This window comes from Melanerpes formicivorus, unplaced genomic scaffold (assembly GCF_026170545.1).
Source record: "Melanerpes formicivorus ecotype bairdi unplaced genomic scaffold, bMelFor1.0.p_v2 SCAF_6, whole genome shotgun sequence".
NCBI lineage: Eukaryota > Metazoa > Chordata > Aves > Piciformes > Picidae > Melanerpes > Melanerpes formicivorus.
The window spans coordinates 34125836-34151243 of NW_027142358.1; the positions used below are offsets into that span (position 1 = coordinate 34125836).

General features: G+C 48.2%; 1 protein-coding gene across 11 annotated transcripts in view; it reads right to left on the reverse strand.

Annotated features, from left to right (window-relative positions):
• Positions 1-25408, reverse strand: part of FGFR2 (fibroblast growth factor receptor 2) — a 106847-nt gene that overhangs the window by 23256 nt on the left and 58183 nt on the right. For 4 of the 11 annotated variants that reach the window (XM_068140394.1, XM_068140393.1, XM_068140388.1 and 1 more), the window contains 4 exons: positions 18400-18590; positions 17317-17464; positions 13126-13329; positions 713-863 (listed from right to left, as the gene is read on the reverse strand). In XM_068140394.1, the coding sequence (XP_067996495.1) occupies positions 713-863; positions 13126-13329; positions 17317-17464; positions 18400-18590 (694 nt within the window). Of the gene's footprint in view, positions 1-712; positions 865-13125; positions 13330-15671; positions 15817-17316; positions 17465-18399; positions 18591-25408 lie in introns of all 11 variants that reach the window. The other 7 variants (XM_068140389.1, XM_068140387.1, XM_068140382.1 and 4 more) reach the window with 3 other exon arrangements.

The following is a 25408-nucleotide window of genomic DNA, read 5'->3' on the forward strand; positions in this document are numbered from 1 at the left end:
AGACTTTGAAGAAAGCATTCTGTAGCCCTGTGAATTTTCATGTATCAACATTCAGCATGTTCTGCTTGAGATCTAATGCTTCTAGGCCAGAGAAGCTGCAGAGACACACACACAACATGCAACATGTCCCCCTGAATGAAAAATCATCCTCTGCATTAACCCAGGGCAACACCAAGTCAACACAACCCCCCACCCAGAGCCCTGGCAGAAAGAAGAGATTGTCCAATGCCACATTCTAGGCTTGATCTCCTCCATGATATTGTATTACCTCTTTAAGAAATGTTAAGCAACCAACCAAGAAACAGTCTAATGATAGAGAGGTATTGATTAGGGAAACCTCAACTACCCTTCAACAGTGCTGGCACGTGGGGATGCCTCCCAGTGTACATCATTTGTGTTCTGAAATAACCTTTCAGATTCTCTCTTTTGCTAACAGAGGGATTGCATTGGCAAAACCCACAGGAAATCTGAAAACTGGAATGACAGGCAGAGGAAAGTTTAATTCCTATTCAAACAAACTGCTTTCAGATAATGGAACTGGCTCTTGAGCTCCAGAGGAGATTCAGGGAATTGAGATTTTCCTTTTAACTGAAGACACCCTGAGAGACATCACGAAAGATGCTTCTCCCCTCCCACACTGTGCTGTTTCCTCTCATTGTGTCATGTTTGACAGCTGTGCACAGGTAAGTGTTAAGGCAAAGAGGCTACATACTTATCTCTTGGAAACTCCCATTTTGGGTCTTCTGGCAGCTCATACTCCGAGACTCCTGCCAGCATAGGGGCATCAGCAGCAGAGGAGAGGCGAGTGGTTATCCTCACCAGAGGAGTGTTGGAGTTCATGGAGGAGCTCGAGTCAGCAGACACCTGTTGTTGCAATGCAAGATGCAACAAGGAGGGGAACAAAGAACAAGAAGATGGAGATGTAATCTTGGCCTAATGTCTGACAAACATCACTACATGAGAACCAAGCCAGCTCGGAAGGGTGGGAGATGAAAGCGACTGGGTCTGCGGCCCTGGTGCACTCTCCTCACACATTGGCCCTCCCTTCGAAGCACAACACTGACTCCAAGTGCTGCCACGGCTGGAACTCTGTCCCATGGGTCAAAAAAATACATAACATTAAATGTAAGTTTTAAACAACTTCACTCAGAAGATCAATCAAATAAACCTTCCCTTCTTTTTGTCACACTAGCGTGTTTTCAATCAGCTGAGAGTATTACACCACCACCCTCAAAGTGGGCAGCTTACACCGTGAGCAGCAGTCACCAACAAACTCTCTTCTCTCACTTCTAGCTGTTTGTGCCCTCCTTTCTTTCCCCAGTCAGCATGAAAGGTACTCTCTCTTGGGTCTCACAATGAAACTGACATTTGTAATTGAAAAAGTGGTCTTTGGGCACAGGCTGACACACTTCTGGTGGGTGCCAACACTGAAGACCCCACACATCTAACTGTGTAGGGAAGGCTGGATTCTCCTGCTTATTTCCAAAGCATTCAATATTGAAAGCATCAAAAAAGCTATGGCAGTAATTGGAGGATACTTCAGTTTCCCTTCGCTGTATTCTTAATTAAGCATTCTGCAGGCAACGTGGAGGAGAGCTCACAGAAACAAGTTCCTATGTCTACAGCTTTGCTGTGTAATTCACTTTGGAGCATGATTTCTCATTAGTCAGCCCCAACAGCAGCACGTTTGCCTCAGAGCATCAGAAGCTACTTAATGGTAACAGCTTTGAAAAAGGAGGCAGCTATCCCCAGCCACACAGCAAAGCTTGTTTTGGTGGGAACATAAAGCTCTTGCCTCAAACCTGCAAGCAGGAGCCTGTTGGTTCCAAGAGACTATGAACACAAGAATGCTTGTACTGCCACAACTGTCTTCCCCTCCCCTATGTGTGAATCCTTCTTCTTTCTTCAGGCTGTGACAATCTTGGTCAAGTCCAAGTCTGGTGGCCAGTGAAGGATGAAGGTCGTTTTGTAATGCCATTGCTGGTAGCCATCCTCACGTCAGGGCACAGGAGATTCTTCTTGGCCCTTGTTGAGATCCTGCCCAAGCTGGAAGCCTGGATCATCAGAGTAACTACCTCTCAACCTTAGTCTTCATCACCTGGAGTCAACTTGAACACCCAGTTTGCTTATGTAAAGTGCCACCAGAAGTCATATACCTTGCTTTGAAAACAACTATAAGCAAAGAGAGCCTCACAGCATTAGGCTTCACACCAGTGACACATGGCGATGTGAAAACAAACTCCTCTTGCCTCTGTGACACCTGATAAGCACAGCTCAGTGATCCCTTATTTCAAATAACTAGTGATAGGATGAGAGGGAGTGAGCTCAAGCTGTGCCAGGGGAAGGTTAGGTTGGATATTAGGAAAAAATGTATTACCAGAAAGAGTGTTGAGGCATTGGAACTGGCTGCCCAGGCAGGGGGTGGAACCCCTGTCCCTGAAGGTGTTCAGGAAGCTGTAGCTGTGGTGCTTCAGGATACAGTCTAGAGGTCATGGCAGGTGGGTTATGGCTGGACTTGATCTTAAAGGTCTTTTCCAGCCTTAATGATTCTGTGATGAAGTCTAATCAGCAATTACAGTGTCTCAGCCTCTGCAATTACTTGAGCTCCTCAGAATGGGGCTGAGAGGCTTTTGCAACCATGCCATGCTCTTGCACAATGCATTTTGACAGGACAAGGCCAGGCTTCTCAAAGAAGTTTCTTTTTGTGACTGACTGTGTATTTTGTTTGAAGGGGGAAAACAAACACATCAATACATTCTTTCTGCAGGGCAGCATCCTCAAGCCCCTCTCATCAAATGGGAGCTGGCTGCTTCTGGCTGACCAGACATCTGGAAATGCTCAAGGCCAAGTTGGATGAGGCCTTGAGCAGCCTGGTCTAGTAGAAGGTGTCCCTGCCCACAGCAGGGGGTTTGGAACTGGATGATCTTTAAAGCCCCTTCCAACTCAAACCATCCTGCAATCACAACTGGAAAGACATTTCACCAGGAAGAAAGTGTTAGGGACTGCTATAAAAGAAATTTCACCTTGCTAATCAGCTTTGCAGCTGCCTGACAGACCTTTCCTGCTAGCAGAAGCTCCAGCTGCTGCAGGTGAGCTGTGGTATCCACGGATCAACAGAGCAGAACTGCACAAATAAGGCCACCATTCAAATCAGAGAGGTGGACTGCTCCCCTGCTTGTCCATCCAACCATGGCAATTGTTAATATTTACTTTCAGCAAATAAAAGTAACTGTCACACTCCTCTAGGCTAATAAATATAGTGACCACTTGAATATAAACAGAAAACTACTCTTGAGGCAGATTACCTAGCTCCAGATAAATCAGTAAGTGAACACTGGACAGAGTCCTGAGAGGTGCTGCTATGCCCAGCCTAGAGGGGAACGACCTGCTGGAGTGGAACTGCTGGCTCAGAACTGTATGGCAGGGTCAGCATGACACCTCCAGCTAGAATTAGGCTTTGACTTCTATTTTGCTCATTTTCATCATTAAAAAGAAGGCTTCATGAAACAAACCAGCTCAGGAGTAACACATGGACAAAGCTCCATGCACAGTGCAGCAACCCTCCTGCCCCCACAGCTCCCCTGCATTTCACTTCTCTTATTTCTGCTTTGGATTCTTAACTCTCTCTCACTGCAGACCTACTATTATTAATCCACAAGCTCCCCCTTCATGTTTCCAGACTCCACCAACCAGCCATTCTACCAAAACCTTCATTGAATTCCTGATTTGTTTAGCACTTCATTAACACTGCCTTTCCTGCCTCACCTTCCCCTGTCACTACAGCCACTGCTTCCATGGGACATCAGGAAACAAAGCTAAGTGACATCCCCCATGTCTCACAAATGTTCTGGGGTTGTGGTGTTTTTCCCCTTTTCCCCTCATGAACACAATATTTGTATGAGAGACAGCTGAGATCTGTGCCAGAGCTTCCTCTTTCCACAAGCTCTTACGCTCAGCCTCCGTGAGGTTAAAACCTCAACATGTAAACTTGCACCAAACTGGAACATCCTGGTGGTGCATTTGAAACACAGGAGTTAAAGAGTAATAAGGTATAGGAAAAACAGATGAAACACTCTGCCAGTTTCCCTTTTAACACTCCTGCACATGTTTACTTCACAGAGTAAGTGGATGACTGGCTGGAGATGCTGTAGGTAGCCGAAGTGCATTAACGTGGATAGGAATGATGAGAAATCCAGAGGAATTACTCAATGTCTGGGAGAAGAAAAATAGCCTCCAGTCCCAGGGAATATTCTTCTGATTGATTAATTGGAGCAGTACAAGGAGTTACAGGAGCTCCAGGGCTATAAAAATCTGCTCCAGAAAAGATGAAGCCAACCAAGGCTAGGCTGTGGCTGGAGATTTTGTTTCAAAAAGGACCTTTCACCTTCTCTGCAACAGCAAAGAATTAACCTTTGAACTCCTCCCTTAAGCATCTCTTTTTCATTACCTTAGAGTGCACTATAAAACAATGAAGAAAACCCTACCTACTCCAAGGTCAGCAGACATGGTCAGCTTTCATCTACATGCACACACTTCGGTCACAGCATACAGCAGTCCCTTTGCAGCTGCCTACTTGCAGCACTGCTCTCCAACCGGGTTCAAGAGCCTGGGACACTCCTGCCACAAGCCCCACAACTCAGCATGTGCTGGAAGGTGTCCAGAGAAGGGCCATAAGGGTGAGCAGAGGGCTGGAGCTCCGCTCCTATGAGGACAGGCTGAGGGAGTTGTAGCTATTCACACTGGATTAAGTAAGGTTCTGAAGAGACCTTATTGTGGCCTTTGGGTTGGACACAATGATCTTGAAGGTCTCTTCCAACCTGGTTTGGTTTATTCTATTCTATTATATTCTTCCAGTGTCTGAATGGGGCCACAGTAAAGATGGGGAGGGACTTTTGAGGCTGTCAGGGAGTGATAGGAGTGGGGGGGATGGAGCAAAACTAGAAGAGGGTACATTAAGATTGGATGTTAGGAAGAAGTTGTTCCCCATGAGGGTGGTGAGAGCCTGGCACAGGTTACCCAGGGAGGTGGTGGAAGCCTCCTGCCTGGAGGTGTTTGCAGCCAGGCTGGAGGTGGCTGTGAGCAACCTGCTGTGGTGTGAGGTGTCCCTGCCCATGGCAGGGGGGTTGGAACTGGCTGATCCTTGAGGTCCCTTCCAGCCCTGACAGTTCTATGACTCCCTGTGGCTGTTCTTTCTGATGGCAGCCATGCAGAGACTCAGGGTATGCAGGACACAGGCACAACCAAGAGGCCATACTGAGGTTTTGTACATGGCTTATTGAGTGACTCCAGGGCCGCTCCTGGGTCTAGCAGGTGCCAAGAAGCAGCAGCCAAAATGCATGGACAGCTTGGGCAATCACCCAGCTCACCACTGTGTGTTTCCCAGGACTGAGAATAAGGCAGAGCAGCAAGGAAGGGCACCTGATGTGGACAATTTAGACATCTTCCAAGCTCTGCTCAGTGTGTTGGTGGCACCTGTTTCAAGTGATAAAACTACACCAAGCAGGTGTTTTGAGAACTTAATCACAAGCAGGAAAGCAGAAGTCAGCCTGACTTGTGCAGAACACTAACAGGACTATTTTGACATACATGTTTAGCTCAAGAGGAAGGTAAACTTTCACCTTAAAATGCTCTTTGTGGGCTTCTTTTCTGCTTTTAGGAGGCCAGAACCAGGGCAAGGTCCCAGCCTTGGACAGACCTTCAGCTCCATACCTGCATTTCCAGAGGAGAAAAGCTGACTGTGCCCAAGCCTTACACACCACTGCACAGTCATATCCCCATTTTCACAAGATATTTCTCCCTTGGCTAACACAATGTATTTCATTAGCTCTGAGATAATGCTCTGCAAGCATTTCTATGCAGTGGAGCATTTAAAACAAACAAAGCTTTGCTGGAATCCTTAAATGCCATGTGGTAAAATCCGCTGCAGAGCAGCGTGTAATTGTCTGTAATTGATTATGAGGGGGAGTCATCCTGCACTGATGATTTATGCCATGTCCTGGAGCCTAGGTCTGTCAGCTCTGGCACTCATGCTGGGAAACTTGAGCAGGCATCAAGTGATTATTCTTGTTTAATCTATATAATAATTGTCAGTCTTTGTGAAGGCTGTGCTATCAAAGTCAACTTAAAGCCATATGCATATGTATGTATAGACTTAGCAAAGCATGCTATTAGCTGGCCACACAAACAGCCCATCTGAGTGACTGCAGCTAGGAAAACAAGGTTAAAGGCACTGCATGGAACTGAGGACTCCTGATGGTAAGCACTGACATGAAACTGAAGATTCCTGACGGTAAGAGCTGACATGAAACTGAAGATTCCTGACGTTAAGAGCTAAGTGCTGACATTTACAAGACACACACCACTCCTTCATGAGGGGAAAAAGAAAGAGCGTTTGAAACAGTCAAGCAACAACAAAATAACAAAACAAGGCAAGTTAAAGGTTTCCACATGGACAAACCCAAGGATAAAGCAACCAAAGCATCTCTTCCAACCTTGGTGATTCTGTGAGTGATTCTGTGATCTCTTCAGGTAAATTCCTCCCAATGTATCCTGCAGAGAGCTGTGTGTTCATCTTTGTCTCCCAGAGTCTGTTCCCCAAAATGAGTGCTACTTCTACAGCTCAGGACTCCCTGGCTTCCTAGGTTGCTTTGCATGTTCCAGGGGACTTTCCTTTTTTCCCAGGTTCCAGCTGCCATCTTCACTTGGAATCAGTTCTTTTGGGAAGAATTAAGCTCACCCAGCAATCAGCTTTTGTCCCAGAACAAAAAACCCTCCCAGCATGTTAGGGGTTGGAAGGGACCTCTGTAGATCATTTGAGTCCAACCTCCAGGCCATGGTGGGGGTCACCTAGAGAAGGTCATAAAAGAAAACATCCAGATGGGTTTGGAAGGACTCAAGGAGACTCCACAGCCTCTCTGGGCACCTTGTTGCACTGCTCTGTCACCTTTACATTAAAGAAGTTCCTCCTCATGTTTAGATGGAACTTATTGGCCACTGGGATGTGCTGCCCAGGGAGGTGGTGGAGTCACCATCCCTGGAGGTGTTCAAGAAAGGCTTGGATGTGGCCCTGGGAGCCATGGCTTAGTTGTCAGGAGGTGTTAGGTATTAGGTAATAGGCTGGACTTGATGATCTCTGAGGTCTTTTCCAACCTTATTGATTCCATGATTATGTTCAAGTTTGTGCCCATTACCCCTTGTCCTTTCACTGGGCACCACGGAACAAAGCCTGGGCCCATCCTCCTGCCACCCAGCCTTGATCAGCATAAATTCCATAGCAGATTTCAGTGGCTGGGCTCAAGCCAGACAGCATTGCTGCCCAGCAGCACATAAGCAAACTGGTGCTAGATGGTGTATTGGAAGCTGTAATGTGCATCATGAACATGCTCTTTACTTCTTTAGGAAGGAGGAGACTCCACAACAGCAGGATTGGAAGGGAATGGGAAGGCATTTAAAATACCAACCAGAAGAAATCACTCCTCCCTATGTAAGTCCCAACCTGAGGGGTTCTAAATGTGACAGACTAACTATAATAGCCTGAATTAAATGCTCTAGTGATGACAACCACTTGCACTGGACTTCAGATGGGCAAGGCATAAGAGATGGGACTGGCATTTTCAGCCAGAACTTCTATTTTCTATGTAATTCTATGTTAAAAGAAAAATGTTCTACAGGATGGATCTAAACCCTATTGAAGGCAACACTCCACCTGTTGGTTCAGTGAATTCTCACCTAAAGCCTACACTGTAACTCAGCTTGTGATGTTTACAGAGGCCTGTAGGGATAGGACCAGGGGCAATGGCTGCAAACTGGAGAGAAGCAGATTTACAATGGATGTGAGGAACAGGTTCTGCACCATGAGGCTGGTGGAACACTGGAACAGGTTGCCCAGGGAGGTGGTTGAGGCTCCATCCCTGAAGATATTCAAGGTGAGGCTGGACAGAGCTCTGGGCAACCTGAGCTAGCTAAGGATGTCCCTGCTGACTGCAGAGGGAGCTGGACTGGATGAGCTGTGGAGTTCTCTTCCAACTCAGCCCATCCTAGGATGCTGAGTCCTACAAATACTTCTTTCTCCTCCCTCTCCAGCTGGCACACATCTCTGCAGAACATGGACAATACCAGCAGAGCACCACACCTCTCTGCTTTCACACACAGAGAAGGAGCTCCTTGCTGGATTTCCCTGTGAGCAGTTTCTATTCCAAAAAGCAAGCACCAGATCCCAGTGAGGCTGAAGGGCTGGAGGGGGAGGGAACAGATAATTCCTGACTCCATCATGACCCTTCCTACGAACGTGAAAAGCACTGCATTTTGGCAGGGAGAAAAGGCCTGCATGTGGGGAATGATAAAATCCTGTGGTAGCTCAGACTAAACAGTGCAGGGGAATCCAGGCCTACAAACCAAACCATATGTTGCCCAGCAAGACTCTCCTCCCACCAGACAGGATGGCATCACAGCTACACAAACGCCTCTTCGTGAACCAGGATTATTTTCATATCCAGATCCTTAGGGGGCCTGACCCAGCAGCAGAGAGCTTTGAAAACAGTACCAAACACTCCCCAAACCATGGCCTCACTTCTCTGGAATTCCAACAAATCCCCTCAGCCAGCCCCAGGTCTCCACCTAGCTCACACCATCTACCTGCCACAAGCATCTCTGCTGTTTGCACTCAGCCTTGCTCCAAACAGCTTGGCCACTTTCCTCCCACACGCAGCACAAAGGCAAGAGAGAAGCATCTGTGTTCAAGGCCAGCTTGGATGGGGCCTTGAGCAACCTGGGCTGGTTGAGAGGCACCCCTGCCCACAGCAGGGAGGTTGGAGCAGATGATCTCTTAAGGTCTCTTCTACCCTAAGCCATTCTATCATTCCATGATCAATAGATAAACAAAGGTTTAATGACAAAACCTCATCAGGGTTTAAATACAACTCCCTGAAACACAGATGAACTGGGAAAAAAATAAGCCTGGCAGGACAAGAAAACAGCTGAATAATCCGGGGGGGGTGGGAAAACAGCAGATAAAACATCTCCTGCATCATTTTGTAGTTCTTGATTCGTGGCAACAATCCTGAAATCCAAAACCAGCTTTAGAGAGCACAGAAACTAAAGAACTGCTGCAGCTTCACAGATGAATTTGATGCTAACTGGGAAATTCAGGCATCCTCACTGCTGATGAGCCAGCCTGCAGGGACTGCCCACCTCCTCCTGCCTCTGCCAGCTAATACAAACCAGCGGCCAACTGACCAGGGGAATCAGCCAAACAGAAACACAGATCTCTTCTAACACTTCCAGTGGCTCTGCTTTCCTCTGTGGAGGCACAAAAGCAGAGAGGACTTCAATGAGAAACTCCTGTTAATGAAAACCAACAAATGGACTTGGGAGACTGGAGAGCAGGGGAATTTCTGCTTAGGGGGTTGAAATAGGATTCGCACTTTCAAGCTCATGCTGGGTTGGGGGGGGGGGGGGGGGGGGGGAGGGGGGAGGGGGGAAATAAAACTATTTCCACTTTTAAAAGCAAAATGCTCTAAGAAAACACAGAAAATAAATAAATAATGATAATTTTTTTTCACAAACCAATAAACCCCTAGCTGACAAGCAGAGAATTTTCCTTCTGTGAAAACAATAGCCCTGGAGAAGGTCCACACTGCATCACTTAATGATAGATAACTGCACGGAGGGGCAGCATTTGGCACTGCTGTCACAGGCAGGGAAATCACACTCACCCCACCAGCACCCAGCCCCAAAGGAGCTCACACCAAACCTCAGGTTTCTTTTATTTTCATGGTGTCAACTTATCTCTGAGTCACTGTGATGCTCAAAACACAGGCAAAAATGTAGTAGTGTGGTTTAGGATCATAGGATCAGTCAGGGTTGGAAGGGACCACAAGGATCATCTAGTTCCAACCCCCCTGCCATGGGCAGGGACACCCCACACTAGATCAGCCTGGCCACAGCCTCAGCCAGCCTGGGCTTAAACACCTTCAGGGACAGGGCCCAAACCACCTCCCTGGACAACCCATTCCAGGGCTTCACCACTCTCATGGGGAAGAACTTCCTCCTCACCTCCAGCCTGAATCTCCCCACCTCCAGCTTCATTCCATTCCCCCTAGTCCTATTCACTACCTGAGATCCTGAGCAGTCCCTCCCCAGCCTTCCTGGAGCCCCCTTCAGATACTGGAAGGCCACAATGAGGTCACCTGGGAGCCTTCTCTTCTCCAGACTGAACAGCCCCAACTCCTTCAGTCTGTCCTCATAGGAGAGGTGCTCCAGCCCTCTGCTCATCCTCCTGGCCCTGCTCTGGACACCTTCCAGCACCTCCAGATCCCTCTTGTAATAGGGGCTCCAGAACTGGAGGCAGTACTCCAGGTGGGGTCTCCCCAGAGCTGAGCAGAGAATTAGATGGTGTTGGGTCATAGGTTGGACTTGATGATCTCAAAGGTCTTTTCCAACCTGGTTAATTCTATTCTATTCAATTCCTTTTACCTAGGCAGCTGATGTGTGTCTCTTTCTCTGGTGAAGTAATACAACCTTTGAAAAGTTCCACAGATTTTCAGCCTTAGAGATGTGTGGATTCAGCTGAGGGCTTCTCATCACCCAAGAACCCCATGCAGTGCTACAGGCTGGGGTCAGAGTGGCTGAGAGCAGCCAGGCAGAGAGGGACCTGGGGGTGCTGGTTGATGGTAGGCTGAACATGAGCCTGCAGTGTGCCCAGGCAGCCAACAGGGCCAATGGCATCCTGGCCTGCATCAGGAACAGTGTGGCCAGCAGGAGCAGGGAGGTCATTCTGCCCCTGGACACTGCACTGGTTAGGCCACACCTCGAGTCCTGTGTCCAGTTCTGGGCCCCTCAGTTTAGGAAGGAGGTTGACTTGCTGGAACGAGTCCAGAGAAGGGCAACGAAGTTGGTGAGGGGCTTGGAACACAGCCCTGTGAGGAGAGGCTGAGGGAGCTGGGGTTGCTTAGCCTGGAGAGGAGGAGACTCAGGGGTGACCTTATTGCTCTCTACAACTACCAGAAGGGGGGCTGTAAACAGGCAGAGGTTGGTCTCTTCTCCCAGGCAGCCAGCACCAGAACAGGAGGACACAGTCTCAGGCTGCACCAGGGGAGGTTTGGGCTGGAGGTTAGGAGGAAGTTCTATACAGAGAGAGTGATTGCCCATTGGAATGGGCTGCCCAGGGAGGTGGTGGAGTCACCATCCCTGGAGGTGTTCAGGAGGAGACTTGATGGGGTGCTTGGTGCCATGGGTTAGTTGATTAGATGGTGTAGGATGATGGGTTGGACACGATGATCTTGAAGGTCTCTTCCAACCTGGTCTATTCTATTCTGTAGCCTTACTCCTCTGTAGCACTTTCAACCAAGGAGTTTCAGAAACCATGAAAACAAGGATTCAAAAGGGGAAAAAAAAGCAATACTGATGTCAAAAATCCCAAGACCAAGCTCTAAATTCTCTGCATCTCCATTTCAATCACTTCTCCCCACTGAAGAAGCAGTCTGAGAGCTGCCTGCATGTCTCTGACAGTGATAATGCTCTGACCAGGCTGTGAAAACAATCCGCAGGAATTCGGCGCCACCTCTCCGTGATGCAGATTGACCTCAATTACATCCCCAGAGCCAACCCACCCCTGGCCAAAGCCTGGATCCAACCCCCCACAGATGGTCCCTATTTGGAACAAGGAGGTGAGCCCCAGCTCGGATGCTAACACCCCTCCACTGCACGGGGCTGAAAGCTGGGGAGGTGGATTTGGTGAGTTCAGAGGTTCAGACTTACTGCAGGGGGGAGGGGGGAAAAAAAACATTAAAAACCAAAAGCAAACCAAAGTTTATTAAACTGCAGCTTCCAGAGGAACAAGTCTTTCAGGAGAGGCTAGTGTGTATGACTGGAGGCTGCCTGTGGCAAAGCCAAAGTCCTGATACTCGTTCAACTGGTTTGTAGCTCCTGGCACTGCCCTTTCCAGAAGCCATTGTAAAATGTATTTCATGTGATGCTGTTGTGTGCCTTTCAAATCTGACATTTGCTTTTGTTCCTCATTCAAAAGCATCAGCATCTTGATCAAACTGTCTGAGCTCTGGTATGCTCTCTCCCCCATTTCTACTTCATTACAGCCTTCTCTCTGGTTTTAGGGTGGTTTCTGGATAGTTGGCCATGAAATTCCCTCCCTTCCACGTTCACCCTTCTTCCTGAAAGCCCTCTCTGTAACCTAGTTACTAAGACAGTAGTCATTTAGAGATATTCTAGATACACAACTAAACAGGATTCTGCCACAAAGTCCATTAACCCAGGGAAAATTTCTCCATCAGCTTCAATGAGCTGTGGGACCAGGCCCCAAAATGCTGTAAATACCTTTTTTCCCCACCTTTAGGCTGCTAATAGAGAACACATTCCCTTTCTTCACGTTTCTCCTCTAACACCTCTACCCCTGACTTCCTAGCCTGGAGATACACATAGCTGTGTCACAAATGAGCTTTCCTCCCATGCCAGACTCCTAGATCACAGGCTCACAGGATGTTAGGGTTAGGAAGGGACCTCCAGAGTCCAACCCCCCTGCCAGAGTAGGACCATAGAATCCAGCACAGGTCACACAGAAATGCATCCAGATGGGGATGGAAAGTCTCCAGAGAAGGAGACTCCACAACCTCTCTGGGTAGTCTGCTCCAGGGCTCTGTGACCCCCACAGTGAAGAAGTTGCTTCTCATGTTGAGGTGGAACCTCCTGTGCTGTAGTTTATATCCATGGCCCCTTGTCCTATCCCAGGGTGCAAGTGAGCAGAGCCTGTCCCCTCCCTCCTGACCCCCAGCCCTCAGATATTGATAGACAGTTATTAAATCCCCTCTCAGACTTCTCCTCTCCAGACTGAACAGCACCAGGTCTCTCAGCCTCTCCTCACAAGACAGTGCTCCAGTCCCTTAATCCTCCCTTGGACTCTCTCCAGCAGATCCCTGTCCCTCTTGACCTGGGGAGCCCAGAGCTGGATGCAATACTCCAGGTGTGGCCTCACCAGGGCAGAGCAGCTGCCAGGTTAGATCCCACCGCAATCCAGTCAAAGGATTATTTATTCCCCTCCTCCCAAGCTTTCATCAGGAGGCTGTGCTGGCTCAGTGGGTGGGTAAAAGGTTTTTTGAACTCTTTATCTACTTTCTGTTACCTGTCTGCGCAGGGGGATTCGCTTGGTCAGCTTGTGGACCGCCGGCTGGCTGCTGAAGTCAGGCTTCTTGGTGGTGTTCCTCATGCGGCACATGATGACTGTCAGCACCATGCAGGCGATCAGGAAGACCCCTATGCAGTAAATGGCGATCTCCACGTAGTCTGGAGAGGTGGGGTATTCTTTCTCCTTCTCTGGAGCTGGATTGGGAGTGTGGAGGAGGGAACAACCACACCACAAAGTTAGCAGGCAGGACAGGCATCGTTCAGTTGCTTGGAACAACTTTCAAATGGTCAAAGATCAGCGGTTTGGGCAGTGACCGTGTGACACGGCGCACACTGTGAATGTTTGGGTCATCCTGCAGCCTGAGAGGAGTTTCTCTTAGCTAGATTATTGCTTTGACTCCTCAGTTTGCCATTGAGTGTGAGCTTGTGCATGTTAAGTACACATATACAGACACATACATGTGTCTGCCTAGCTAGGCAGACACAGAAACACTGAAATATGAGGTGGTCAAGCAGCATTTTAGGGATGAAGTAAAAACCACAGTGCTCAAACTAGGCTCAGGTTCATTTTGTTGCCTACAACAAAACTCAAAAGCACTGTAATTCTTCTGGGCACAGCGAGACACATCTAAGAGTAAAATATTGAGCTAGCTAGCCTAGAAGACAAGTGTTCAAATTTGGAAGCAGGTGTTTAGGCTTGAGTCTGCATCGCCTGCTTAGCCCAAGTTTGTATCTGCATCTCAAGGCACAGAGGGAAGGCAGAATAAACTGGTCCCTCCTCATGGTTATCAGCTCAGGTTTAAGGTTCAAGAGTGTTTTGAGGACCCAGCACCTTGACTCACTGCAGTTTGTGCTGGGTGCCTAACCCCCCTGAGGTCCTTCTGAGAGACCAGAGTCAGATTTAAAAGCATAAAGCAAGCAGGACCTTTAATGCCAACAAGACTTTAAGTGGCGAGTCCTCTTCTGCGAGGACTGCACCTTTCAAGTAACCTCACCAGTGCATACTAGTCTTGGAGATCAGGTTTTAGGGGGGGAGTGGTCCTGCAGAGCTGTTTCTCTGACTGAAACCATTTTGAAATGATCTCCAAGACACTTCCCTGTGCAAACACTGTCCCTAATCCCTTATCTGGGATTCAACCCCTGCATAAACAGCATTCCACAGCCAGCGGTGGTCGCTCCGCAAAGCGACGCGTGTTTCAGGCTGAACTTTTCTCGTGCCTCGTCCTCAGGCTTGACATAAAAATGTTTCATTCAAGAAAATGTGGTTACAAAAACGCTGCTCAAGCCCTTGCAAAATGGCAAACACTGCTAGCAGAAGCAAGCTCTGCTCTAGGCAAGCACTGCTGTGCCTGCTTGGCGGCAGACCACGCAGGCTCTGTGTTGACGTAAGGGAGGTGATAAAGTTGCCTTTGTTTCATGGGGCTTTAATGAAGGCTTAGAAACTATCTGCACAAAGTGGGAACCTCAGCAATATGCACATGCAGGTTTTGCACCTTTTCACTTTAGGATTAACGACTAATCAATGTTAAAAGCACAAGATGACCCAGCACACCTCAGGTGGTTCATGGTTCTGGTTTGGTTTGGTTTCTCTTTTTATATCCAGAGGAACTCCTAAGGCAGCTGCCAACAGTTATAAATGAGAAAGTTTGACTGGTGTCAAAACCAACTCTGGTTACATCATCTAACAGCTGATAACAATTTTCAGGCAATAAAAGCACATTGATGTTTGTTTCTTTTAAGGGCAGAAACACCATCAACCCCAGCACAGCGAGACATGCTTTGCAGGAAAAGCAAATGGCTACTTGGTTTTTCTCAGAGCATGCAATGTTTAAAGATGCAGGGAGCCCACTCCCAAGATATGGAAGGCACTGCTTCTGTACACAAGCCACTGGCATTCAGATCAGAATTTCCATCAGAGCTTTGGATGAGAGGGGAAAAAGCCAATTTTAGGGCAGCGAATAACACAGTTGGGGGTTTTGTTTGTTTGTTGCTTGGTTGACTTGGGGATCTTTGGTTGGTTGGTTTTGTGGTTTGGTTTGGTTTTGTTGTTTTTTTTTTTTTAACATGAGTGTGGCCAAATTAGTCCCAAAGCTTCCTAAGAAACCTTGAATTTCCTCCTCTTGAAAACATTTACAATGATTAATGTGCTGGCTTTCAGTTATCTCACTTCAGTGCCAAGGAAATGCAGGTCCTTAGCCTTTCTGATGAAAATTTAACGGATGTTAAAATATATATACATATATATATATATATATATTTCAATGAAGTGCAATAGCCATTTCCCTGCCCAGCCCCCACCCCTTCCCTTTTTTTCCATTTTGCCCCTCTTGAGTTGCAAATACACAACCAAAAGCCACCAGTGTGAGATAACTGAGTTAAAAACAACAGGCACTTCCAAATCATTGCAAAAGTCGCTTTCCGAGACAGAAGCTGTGCTAATGCTGCAGCGATCACCACAGGTGGGGGGGAGGGGAAATAAAACCAAAACAAACAAAAAAAAAAAGGAGGGAAAACCACAGAAAGAGAGCAGTGTATACCTGGCAGAACTGTCAACCATGCAGTGTGAAAGGATATCCCAATAGAATTACCCGCCAAGCATGTATACTCCCCAGCATCCTCAAAAGTTACATTCCGTATATAGAGAACCTCAATTTCTTTGTCCGTGGTGTTAACACCGGCAGCCTAGAAAAAAACAAAAGAGGGAAGCAAGAGAGGAAGGAGAAAAAAAAAAAGGAGAGGGGAGGGGGAAAAAAAAAAGCTAGACATTGAGAGAATCCTTGTGGATAGGGAGATGGAGCCACAGGGCAGAGGAGGAGAGAGAGGCAAAGCTCCTTCCCCATCCACAGTCCCTCATCCGAAAGGCGGTTACCAACAGGTCCCAGCTCACCTCAGAAAGTAAATCAACACCCTTCACCAGACTTGAAAACTCACCACCTAGACATGCATGCAATCAAACAACATGGAAAAATTACCCCACAAAGCTTTTTCTTTGGTTATTATCGTTTATTCTCTTTTGTTTTTCCTTTTTTGTTTTTTTTTGGTAATGAAAGAAAGTCGAAAGGAAAGCAAAGAGAAAACGAAGTAGGACAGAACACAGGATCCTTTACATGGAGTTAGAGGATGCAGTCCTTCCCATGGAGCTCTTCAGAGGAAAGAATTTGCTGTCAAAATATATTCTGAAAGGCTCTTCTAAAGAAGAGGGCCAATTCTGCTCCAAAAGACACAACTTAGCAGCTGTCTCAAGCAGCATATGATCCTTGCATCATCCACTGCACCACAGCTAAACAGTGTACGCTGTGCTGTGGTGCCAAATCTTCTAACCCAAGCCTGGTCATATTTGCTGGTGTGCTTGGAAGCACAGTGGAAGGCATCCCAGCTCTTGTTTAGCCTGGAGAAGAGAAGGCTCAGGGGTGACATTATTGCTCTCTACAACTACCTGAAGGGAGGTTGGAGTCAGGTGGGGGTTGGTCTCTTCTCCCAGGCAACCAGCACTAGAACAAGAAGACACAGTCTCAAGCTGTGCCAGGGGAAGTTTAGGCTGGAGGTGAGGAGAAAGTTCTTCCCAGAAAGAGTAATTGGCCATTGTGCTGCCCAGGAGGTGGGTAAAGTCCCCATCCCTGTAGGTGTTCAGAAAAGTCTTGGATGTGGCACTTGGAGCCATATTTTAGTTGTCAGAAGGAGTTAGGTATTAGGTAATTAAGTTCCTCCCAGAAAGAGAGATTGGCCATTAGAATGTGCTGCCCAGGGAGGTGGTGGAGTCACCATCCCTGGAGGTGTTTAACAATAGCCTGGATGAGGCACTTGGTGCCATGTTTCAGTTGATTAGATGTTGTTGGGGGACAGGTTGGACTGGATGATCTCTGAGATCTTTCCAACCTGGTTTATTCTACTCTATCCTAACTGCAAAGTATGCAGACTTAGCAACAAAACTGGACATAAACACACAGGCACAAAGACACAGGAGAGAGTGAAGATCAGCATCAGAAAGCAGTGCTTATGGTACACACAGGGTATTGTGGGAATTTTTCCATGGCTGCTGGCGCAATACCAGTTGCATCACCAAAGGAGGATTACAGATATACCACAAAGGCCAAAAGAGGGATCCTACAAGCTGCCTGCAGTCTCCCAAAGCACCAGTTTTTCCAGCTTCTACATCCAGCTTGCTTTAAAAAACGTTGTTACCTTGTTTACTTGGCAGAACAGAGAGCCAGGCAGACTGGTTGGCCTCCCCTATATAATTGGAGACCTTACAAATATATTCTCCAGCGTCCGCCTCTGTCACATTGTACAGTGTCAGCACTTCAGCATTGGAACTATTTATCCCCGAATGCTAGAATAGACCAATAACACAGGAGAACAACGTCACTGCTGCCCAGAAGGGACACCAATCTGTCTATGGTCCCACCACCAACACCTCAGAACGAATATGCCTTCCACTTCACACAGGTATCAGCATCAAAACATTGAGGGCTTGGGGCTGGGTTGGGCTGTTTTCGTTGCTGCTTGGTTTTGGTGTGTTTGTTGGGTTGGGTTGTTGGGTTTGGTTTCTTTTTTAGTATCTGAAGCATCGCTCAAGGAGTTGGAAAACAGCAGCGTGGAGGGAAAAAAACACCTGGGCTGGCAGAGCAGCTGTGTGGAACAAGATGGTAGAGAGCTGGCAGTCCTGCCTGCCAACGCGCTGGGCTTGGCAGTGCCACCCAGCTCAGAAAAATCTGGACTTCCCTTGCTTAGGCTTGCTCCACAGGCCTGCAGGCAGGAGTGGAAGCACCAACAGACTGGTGAAAACGGAGCTCTCTGTAGGTTCAGCATCCAGAAAAGCCAACCTGCCAACAAGCTTTTGGCAGCAGCTGTCACGCTGCTTTGAAACAACAACAAAAAAAGCTGAAGAAACATGAAGAAAAGGGAGAAGGTTGTCCTGGGTATGTTCTGGATGCATTTTACCCATACATAGATGTCAATGATGCTCTTTGAGAGTGATTTCATGGGGCTTTTGTTCTGAACAAAGTCATTCCTGAAACATTCAGAGATAAAAGGACTTCACAGAAGCATACAAGCACACACACAAAAACAGAGCAAAACGGTGTCTATGAGTAGCACAATCAGCATTTAGACAGCTGGATATTTACCTAACTCATCATTTCCTTTGGAACACAAACACCTCCACTTTCAAGAGGAAGATCAGCTCTCAAGACTCTCGGATTTACACCAAATAAAGTCAACACTTCACAGCAGCCGTGGCCATCGCCGGCACCTGCGCAGCCTCACCTTTAAAACCTGCAGATACGGCCTCCCATCTGGTCCATATTTGCTGCCATTCTTCTCCACGTGTTTGATCCACTGAATGTGAGGCTGAGCATCACTGTAGACTTTGCAGACGAACTCCACGTCCCCTCCCACGACCGCAGAGGCATTTGCTGGGAGGCCAGCCTGGAGGATGGGCCTGTGCGGCGATCGCTCTGTGCCGGTGAGGTGGGGGCAAGGAGAAGGAGAGAGAGAGGGAGAGAGAGAAATAAAGATGCATAAATAAGCAGAGCTGCCAGGAAAGCTGCAAGTGAACTGGAGCCAAAAAGCCCTGCAAAGCCTGTTGGCTGACTCCTCCGAAATAACACTGCAGCCAAAACCTGTAACAAAAACTACAGTCCAAAGGAGAGGGCTTGAGCACTACACTTGTAAAAAATCAAGAATAGCTGTGTGGGGGGAGGGGAAAAGCCCTGCTTGGGAACTTTCATGCACCCAGCTTTTCTTTTAAAGCTATTGTAATAACTACCTGAAGAGTTTTAAACCATCTGATTGGAATATACATCTCCAGTGTGTCCAGGAGGATGAGCAGAGGGCTGGAGCTGCTCTGCTATGACAGATGGAGGGAGTTGGGGTTATGCAGTCTGGAGAAGAGGAGGCTCCAAAAAGACCTAATTGTGGCATTCCAGTATCTGAAGGGGGCTACAGGAAAGCTGAGGAGGGACTTTTGAGGGTGCCAGGGAGTGATAGGAGGGGGGAGAGTAGAGCATAACTAGAAGTGGGTAGGTTCACATTGGATGTAAGGAAGAAGTTGTTCCCCATGAGGGTGGTGAGAGCCTGGCACAGGCTGCCCAGGGAGGTGGTGGAAGCCTCATCCCTGGAGGTGTTTGCAGCCAGGCTGGATGTGGCTGTGAGCAACCTGCTGTAGTGTGAGGTGTCCCTGCCCATGGCAGGGGGGTTGGAACCTGCTGACCCTTGAGGTCCCTTCCAAGCCTGACAATTCTGTGATGCTGTGAATTAGAAAGTATTAGTAATACTAAATTTTAAAACCTCTTATTAATGTATTAAGATAAACCAAAGGCAATGTCTCAAAACTAGCAGCACTGAAGCTCCCCATGCAGGATGCACATGTCAGACAGCTCAACGTCCTAGAACACCCTGAGCAGCACTGCCATGAGCACTGCTCTCTGCTTTACCCAGCCACAGCAGCAGAAGCACCCCTTTGTTCTTATCCTGAGCAGGACCCAGGGAAACACAGAGTTCTCTGGAAAACTGTAGTGTATTCAATGGGGGCCAACAGAGCTTGTAGTCCAAGGGCTTGTGGGATTGTTCCAGGGTGCTTTGTTGAGCTTACTCCACTGAGTAAACTGAGAGAGGTTCTCCTCCCCCTCTACTCTACCCTGCTGAGACCACAGCTGCAATACTGTGTCCAGTTTTGGGCTCCCCAGCTCAAGAGACAGAGACCTGCTGGAGAGAGTCCAACAGAGAGCCACGGTGCTGACTGGGGACTTGAACATCTCTGCTACAAAGAAAGACTGAGAGCCTTGGGGCTGCTTAGTCTTGAGAAGGCTGAGAAGGGATCTGACCAATGTCTGTGGATAGCTGAGGGGTAGGTGTCAGAAGAAGGTGCCAGGCTCTTTTTGGTGGTGCCCAGTAATAGGACAAGGAACAAGGGGTATCATCTGGAACACAGAACACTCCACCTCAGCACATGGAGAAAGGTCTTTACTGCGAGGCTGATGGAGCCCTGGAGCAGGCTGCACAGAGAGGTTGTGGAGTCTCCTCTGGAGACCTTCAAAACCTACCTGGATGCATTCCTGTGGGGTTCATGTGGTGATCCTGCTTTGGCAGGGTGATTGGTGTGGATGAGGTCCCTTTTAACCTCTAATATTCTATGATTCCACCACTCTATGATGTAGGTGCATACTGTATCACCTGGGTACCCAAAGCCACTGCAGCCAGGCTTCCTGGGTCAACATTGTGGATGTGATATCCACAGTCTTTGGGGAAAGCACTGTTGGGAGCCTTGTCCTCAGCTATGACCATTTGGCGGCTTTACATTACCCTCACCAAGCCCAAAAGCTGCTAAAATCTTCTGAGTGGTGGCCAGTACATGAGCCAGCTTCCCAACCCTCAGGGCTACCAAGTCCATCACATAATCAACCAGGTGGGAAAACGCCTCAGAGATCATCAAATCAACCTATTACCCAACACCTAACTCCTCCTGACAACTAAACCATGGCTCCAATCCCCTTTTGAACACCCTCCAGGGACGGGCACTTTACCACCTCTCTGGGCAGCATATCCCAATGGGCAAATTACTCTTTCTTGGAAGAACTTTCTCCTCACCTCCAGCCTAAACCTCCCCTGGCACAGTTTGAGACTGTGTCCTCTTCTTCTGGTGCTGCTTGCATGGAAGAAGAGACCAACCTCCACCTGGCTACAACCTCCCTTCAGGGAGTTGTAGAGGGCAATGAGGTCTCCCCTGAGCCTCCTCTTCTCCAGGCTAAGCAACCCCAGCTCCCTCAGCCTCTCCTCACAGGGCTGTGTTCCAGACCCCTCCCCAGCCTTGTTGCCCCATTCACCAGCACTCAACCACCAACACAAGAACAGGGCCAGGCAGGTTTTTTTTGCTGGACCAGGTTAAGTGGGCATAGCATAAGAACTACCTCTTTGAAAAGTCCTCAGTATGAGAGCCCTGGTTACCAGCTCGCTGTGCTGTATTTTTGGTTGGATTAAGATAAGGATTGAGCTCAATGACCTTAAAAGCTCCCTTCCAACTGAAACGATTCCATGAGTACCCAGGGAATGGGATGGACGATGCCACCCACCCTAGAATAGACCAGACCAGGTTGGAAGAGACCTTCAAGATCATTGTGTCCAACCCATCAACCAATCCAACACCACCTAAACAACTAACCCATGGCACCAAGCACCCCATCAAGTCTCCTCCTGAACACCTCCAGGGATGGTGACTCCACCACCTCCCCAGGCAGCCCATTCCAATGGGCAATCACTCTCTCTGTGTAAAACTTCCTCCTGACCTCCAGCCCAAACCTCCCCTGGCACAGCCTGAGACTGTGTCCTCTTCTTCTGGTGCTGGCTGCCTGGGAGAAGAGACCAACCTCTGCCTGGCTACAACCTCCCTTCAGGTAGTTGTAGAGAGCAATAAGGTCACCCCTGAGTCTCCTCTTCTCCAGGCTAAGCAGCCCCAGCTCCCTCAGCCTCTCCTCACAGGGCTGTGTTCCAAGCCCCTCACCAACTTTGTTGCCCTTCTCTGGACTCATTCCAGCAAGTCAACCTCCTTCCTAAACTGAGGAGCCCAGAACTGGACACAGTACACTCGAGGTGCAGCCTAACCAGTGCAGAATACAGGGGCAGAATGACCTCCCTGCTCCTGCTGGCCACACTGTTCCTGATGCAGGCCTTCAGAGAGCTGCAGTTCCATCCTCCTAGGTGTGAACCAGCCACTTTCTTCAGGCCAGCTCAACTCTGCTCACTGCTTTTTATCAGGATGTACAGTGAATCCTGACCCACGTGTACGTTCAACCTAGGGATCAGAAGTGAAACGCCCACTGCCTGTCCTCAGTCCAAGCTGCCTGCTCTCCCCTGCTCCAGGAATTCTTTTGAAGATAAAGTTGGAAGAAAAAAAAGAAAAGCAGACCTAAATATTTATTTTTAGAGGCTGTACACTGTAAAAGCTTTGACTTTAGGAGCCAAATCAACTGCATTTCAAGTCAAGCGTTCCTCCTGAAGCGTACTGGCTGCCAATAAACTGTTTCACAAGCAAACACTGCGAGTATAATAGCAAATAATGATGCCCAGGGAACAATGGGATCTTTTATACAGCCCAATATATTTGGCATGCAGCAAACATCTACTGGGAATTTGTTCACTGAGGCTATGCTGGCAGCATGCTACAAAGCAGCAGCAGCAGCCTTAGTTCGCTTGTGGCAAGAGTGCATTCGTGGTGCAGTTATTAAGTTATTCCATGGCTACGTGTGCCACTGTCAGAGATGGAGGAGCAGATTAATGGCTTTTAATTTGGAAGTGACAGCACAACATATAAATGACAATTTTACACTCCTGGAGAGAGCTTGCAGTTTCTCACCTTATACAAACAAGCTCCAGTTCCACCTCCCTCGCCCCTTCCTTCGGGTACAAAACCAGCAAGCAGCGAAAAAAAAAGTCTCTCTTTAATAGAAACCTTACACCGTCTCCCAAAACTTATTACAGCTGCCTTCAGTATAAAATGAAACCTTAGAGAATGTTATTTAAAATGTTTTTTAGAAGTCAGTAGGCCTCATGTTTCATTTCTCCACATCAGGGTTTGATTTCCTTTGTGACCTTATTCTCTGCCCTTAAACAAACCAGAGAAGGAGGCCTGAAACATCTTGGAAAAGTTCCTACTATGCCAGCATCAACACACAGAACGTGTTTAGTTTACCCTGATAGCCATCAATGATTTAATCTTTTACTGATGGCTGTCAAACATTTCCCCTACCAAAAAAAGGAGGAGGCAAAGCAAAGAAGTAAGAGCAGAGTTCTGATTTTCTTGGTCCCAAATTGCTCTTAAACAATTAGAGAGTGTGTGCTTGTGGAGGGGGGGAGTGTGTGTGTGTATATATTTATACACACACAGCCACTGGTGACATTTCTTCTGTAAGGATAAAGGAGTCAAAAATCAACTTCAGTGGCCCTCCAACATATGGAGCAATGATTTTCTTGGTCAACAACCCCACTCCAGCAGAAGGGACCTCTCCTATGTCCAAGAGCACAGAACACATCATAGTATCATAGTATCAGTCAGGCTTGGAAAGGACCACAAGGATCATCCAGTTCCAACCCCCCTGCCATGGGCAGGGACACCCCACACTAGATCAGCCTGGCCAGAGCCTCAGCCAGCCTGGCCTTAAACACCTCCAGGGACAGTGTCTCAACTACCTCCCTGGAAAACCCATTCCAGGGCTTCACCACTCTTATGGGGAAGAACTTCCTCCTCACATCTAGCCTGAATCATGATGCAAATTAAGCAGGGTTCCATGAAAAACCTCCAAAACCACCCAGCTTTAGGAAAAAGAACTAAATATGGAGAATCACAGAAGTGTCAGGGCTGGAAGGGACCTCAAGTGTCATCCAGTTCCAAAGCCCTGTGGCCATGGGCAGGGACACCTCACACCACAGCAGGTTGCTCACAGCCACATCCAGCCTGGCTGCAAACACCTCCAGGGATGAGGCTTCCACCACCTCCCTGGGCAACCTGTGCCAGGCTCTCACCACCCTCATGGGGAACAACTTCTTCCTAACACCTAATGTAAATCTCTGTAGCCCTACTGATTTCAGTGCTCCCCTTACTCATTAATATTTAATTGAATCAGAACCTCAAATAAATATTTGCTACCTGACCACTGAAATCCTAAGCGCTCCGCTCTGCTAACACAACATGTTTGAAACCCAAGTCAACAATGTCATGGAGTAACAATGGGCAATCACTCTCTCTGTGTAAAACTTCCCCCTAACCTCCAGCCCAAATCTCCCCTGGTGCAGCCTGAGACTGTGTCCTCTTGTTCTGGTGCTGGCTGCCTGGGAGAAGAGACCAACCTCTGCCTGACTACAACCTCCCTTCAGGTAGTGGTAGAGAGCAATGAGGTCTCCCCTGAGCCTCTTCTCCAGGCTAAGCAACCCCAGCTCCCTCAGCCTCTCCTCACAGGGCTGTGTTCCAAACCCCTCACCAACTTTTTTGCCCTTCTCTGGACTCGTTCCAGCAAGTCAACATCCTTCTGAAACTGAGGAGCCCAGAACTGGACACAGGACTCGAGGTGTGGCCTAACCAGTGCAGTGTCCAGGGGCAGAATGACCTCCCTGCTCCTGCTGGCCACACTCTTCCTGATGCAGGCCAGGATGCCATTGGCCCTCTTGGCTGCCTGGGCACACTGCAGGCTCATGTTCAGCCTACCATCAACCAGCACCCCCAGGTCCCTCTCTACCTGGCTGCTCTCAGCCACTCTGACCCCAGCCTGTAGCTCTGCCTGGGGTTGCTGTGGCCAATGTGCAGCACCTGGCACTTGGATGTGTTCAATCTCATGCCCTTGGCCTCTGCCCATCTGTCCAGCCTGTCCAGGTCCCTCTGCAGAGCCTCTCTACCCTCCAGCAGATCAAATGTAAGAGAGGTTCAAAGGTCAATTCAATGGATGCTTTAAAATATAGATAATACAGAGGGGAAAAAATTGTTATGTTGCAAGCAGTGCAAACTGATAACTGCCTCTAAATCTCTGTGTTTCATTTTTATTCTGCTCCTTCCCAAGGTCTAACTTCATACTGCTTTCTTGACAGGTTCCTCAATGCTGGATCCCACCTTAAGAGACAGACATCTGCTTGCTTCCTCCAGCCAAACCATCATCATCCCCACCCCAGGGGTCAGTTATCTACACAAAGCAGAACAGAAATGATTGCACACCTGAGGAGTTATCATGCTCAAGGCTATAAGCATCTACATTTCACACCATCATAAAAGTGCCCAGGGCGTGAGCACTCCTCTCAGGGTGGCCTGAGCAAATTCTCCTCCCTTATCTATAAGGCAGACAGGCTGACTACCTGCAGAGACAACTGACAATGATCTGCCCAATGGCTTGGAAGAAACTCTCATTTAGCCTGCTCATGCTAAAACTTCAAAGTGCCTTCCTTTACGAGAGAAATAAGAATCCTCCAAAGCTAGAAACCTCCACGTCTCCAAATCCTGGCACAAAGGAAGGAGCTGTCCAGGAAGCTCTTAGGCCTGCAGGACGCCTGGAGATGGTGGGAACCCATCCTGCCACAGATGATGGAGAGGGAGAAGTGTCTGGAAGGATCACTCTGGAAATGACTACTGGAACCTGCATGCTTCACAAGGGGTCCTGAGAACTGGCTTTTTAAGATTCAGCCCCTGGGCAGATGGGTCCTACAGAAGGGCCTCAGCTCTCTCCCATTCAACTTCATAGCTTGTTTATTTCTGAATCTTTTTCTGATCAGCTGTAGCCAGCACAGAGGGAAATCAGAG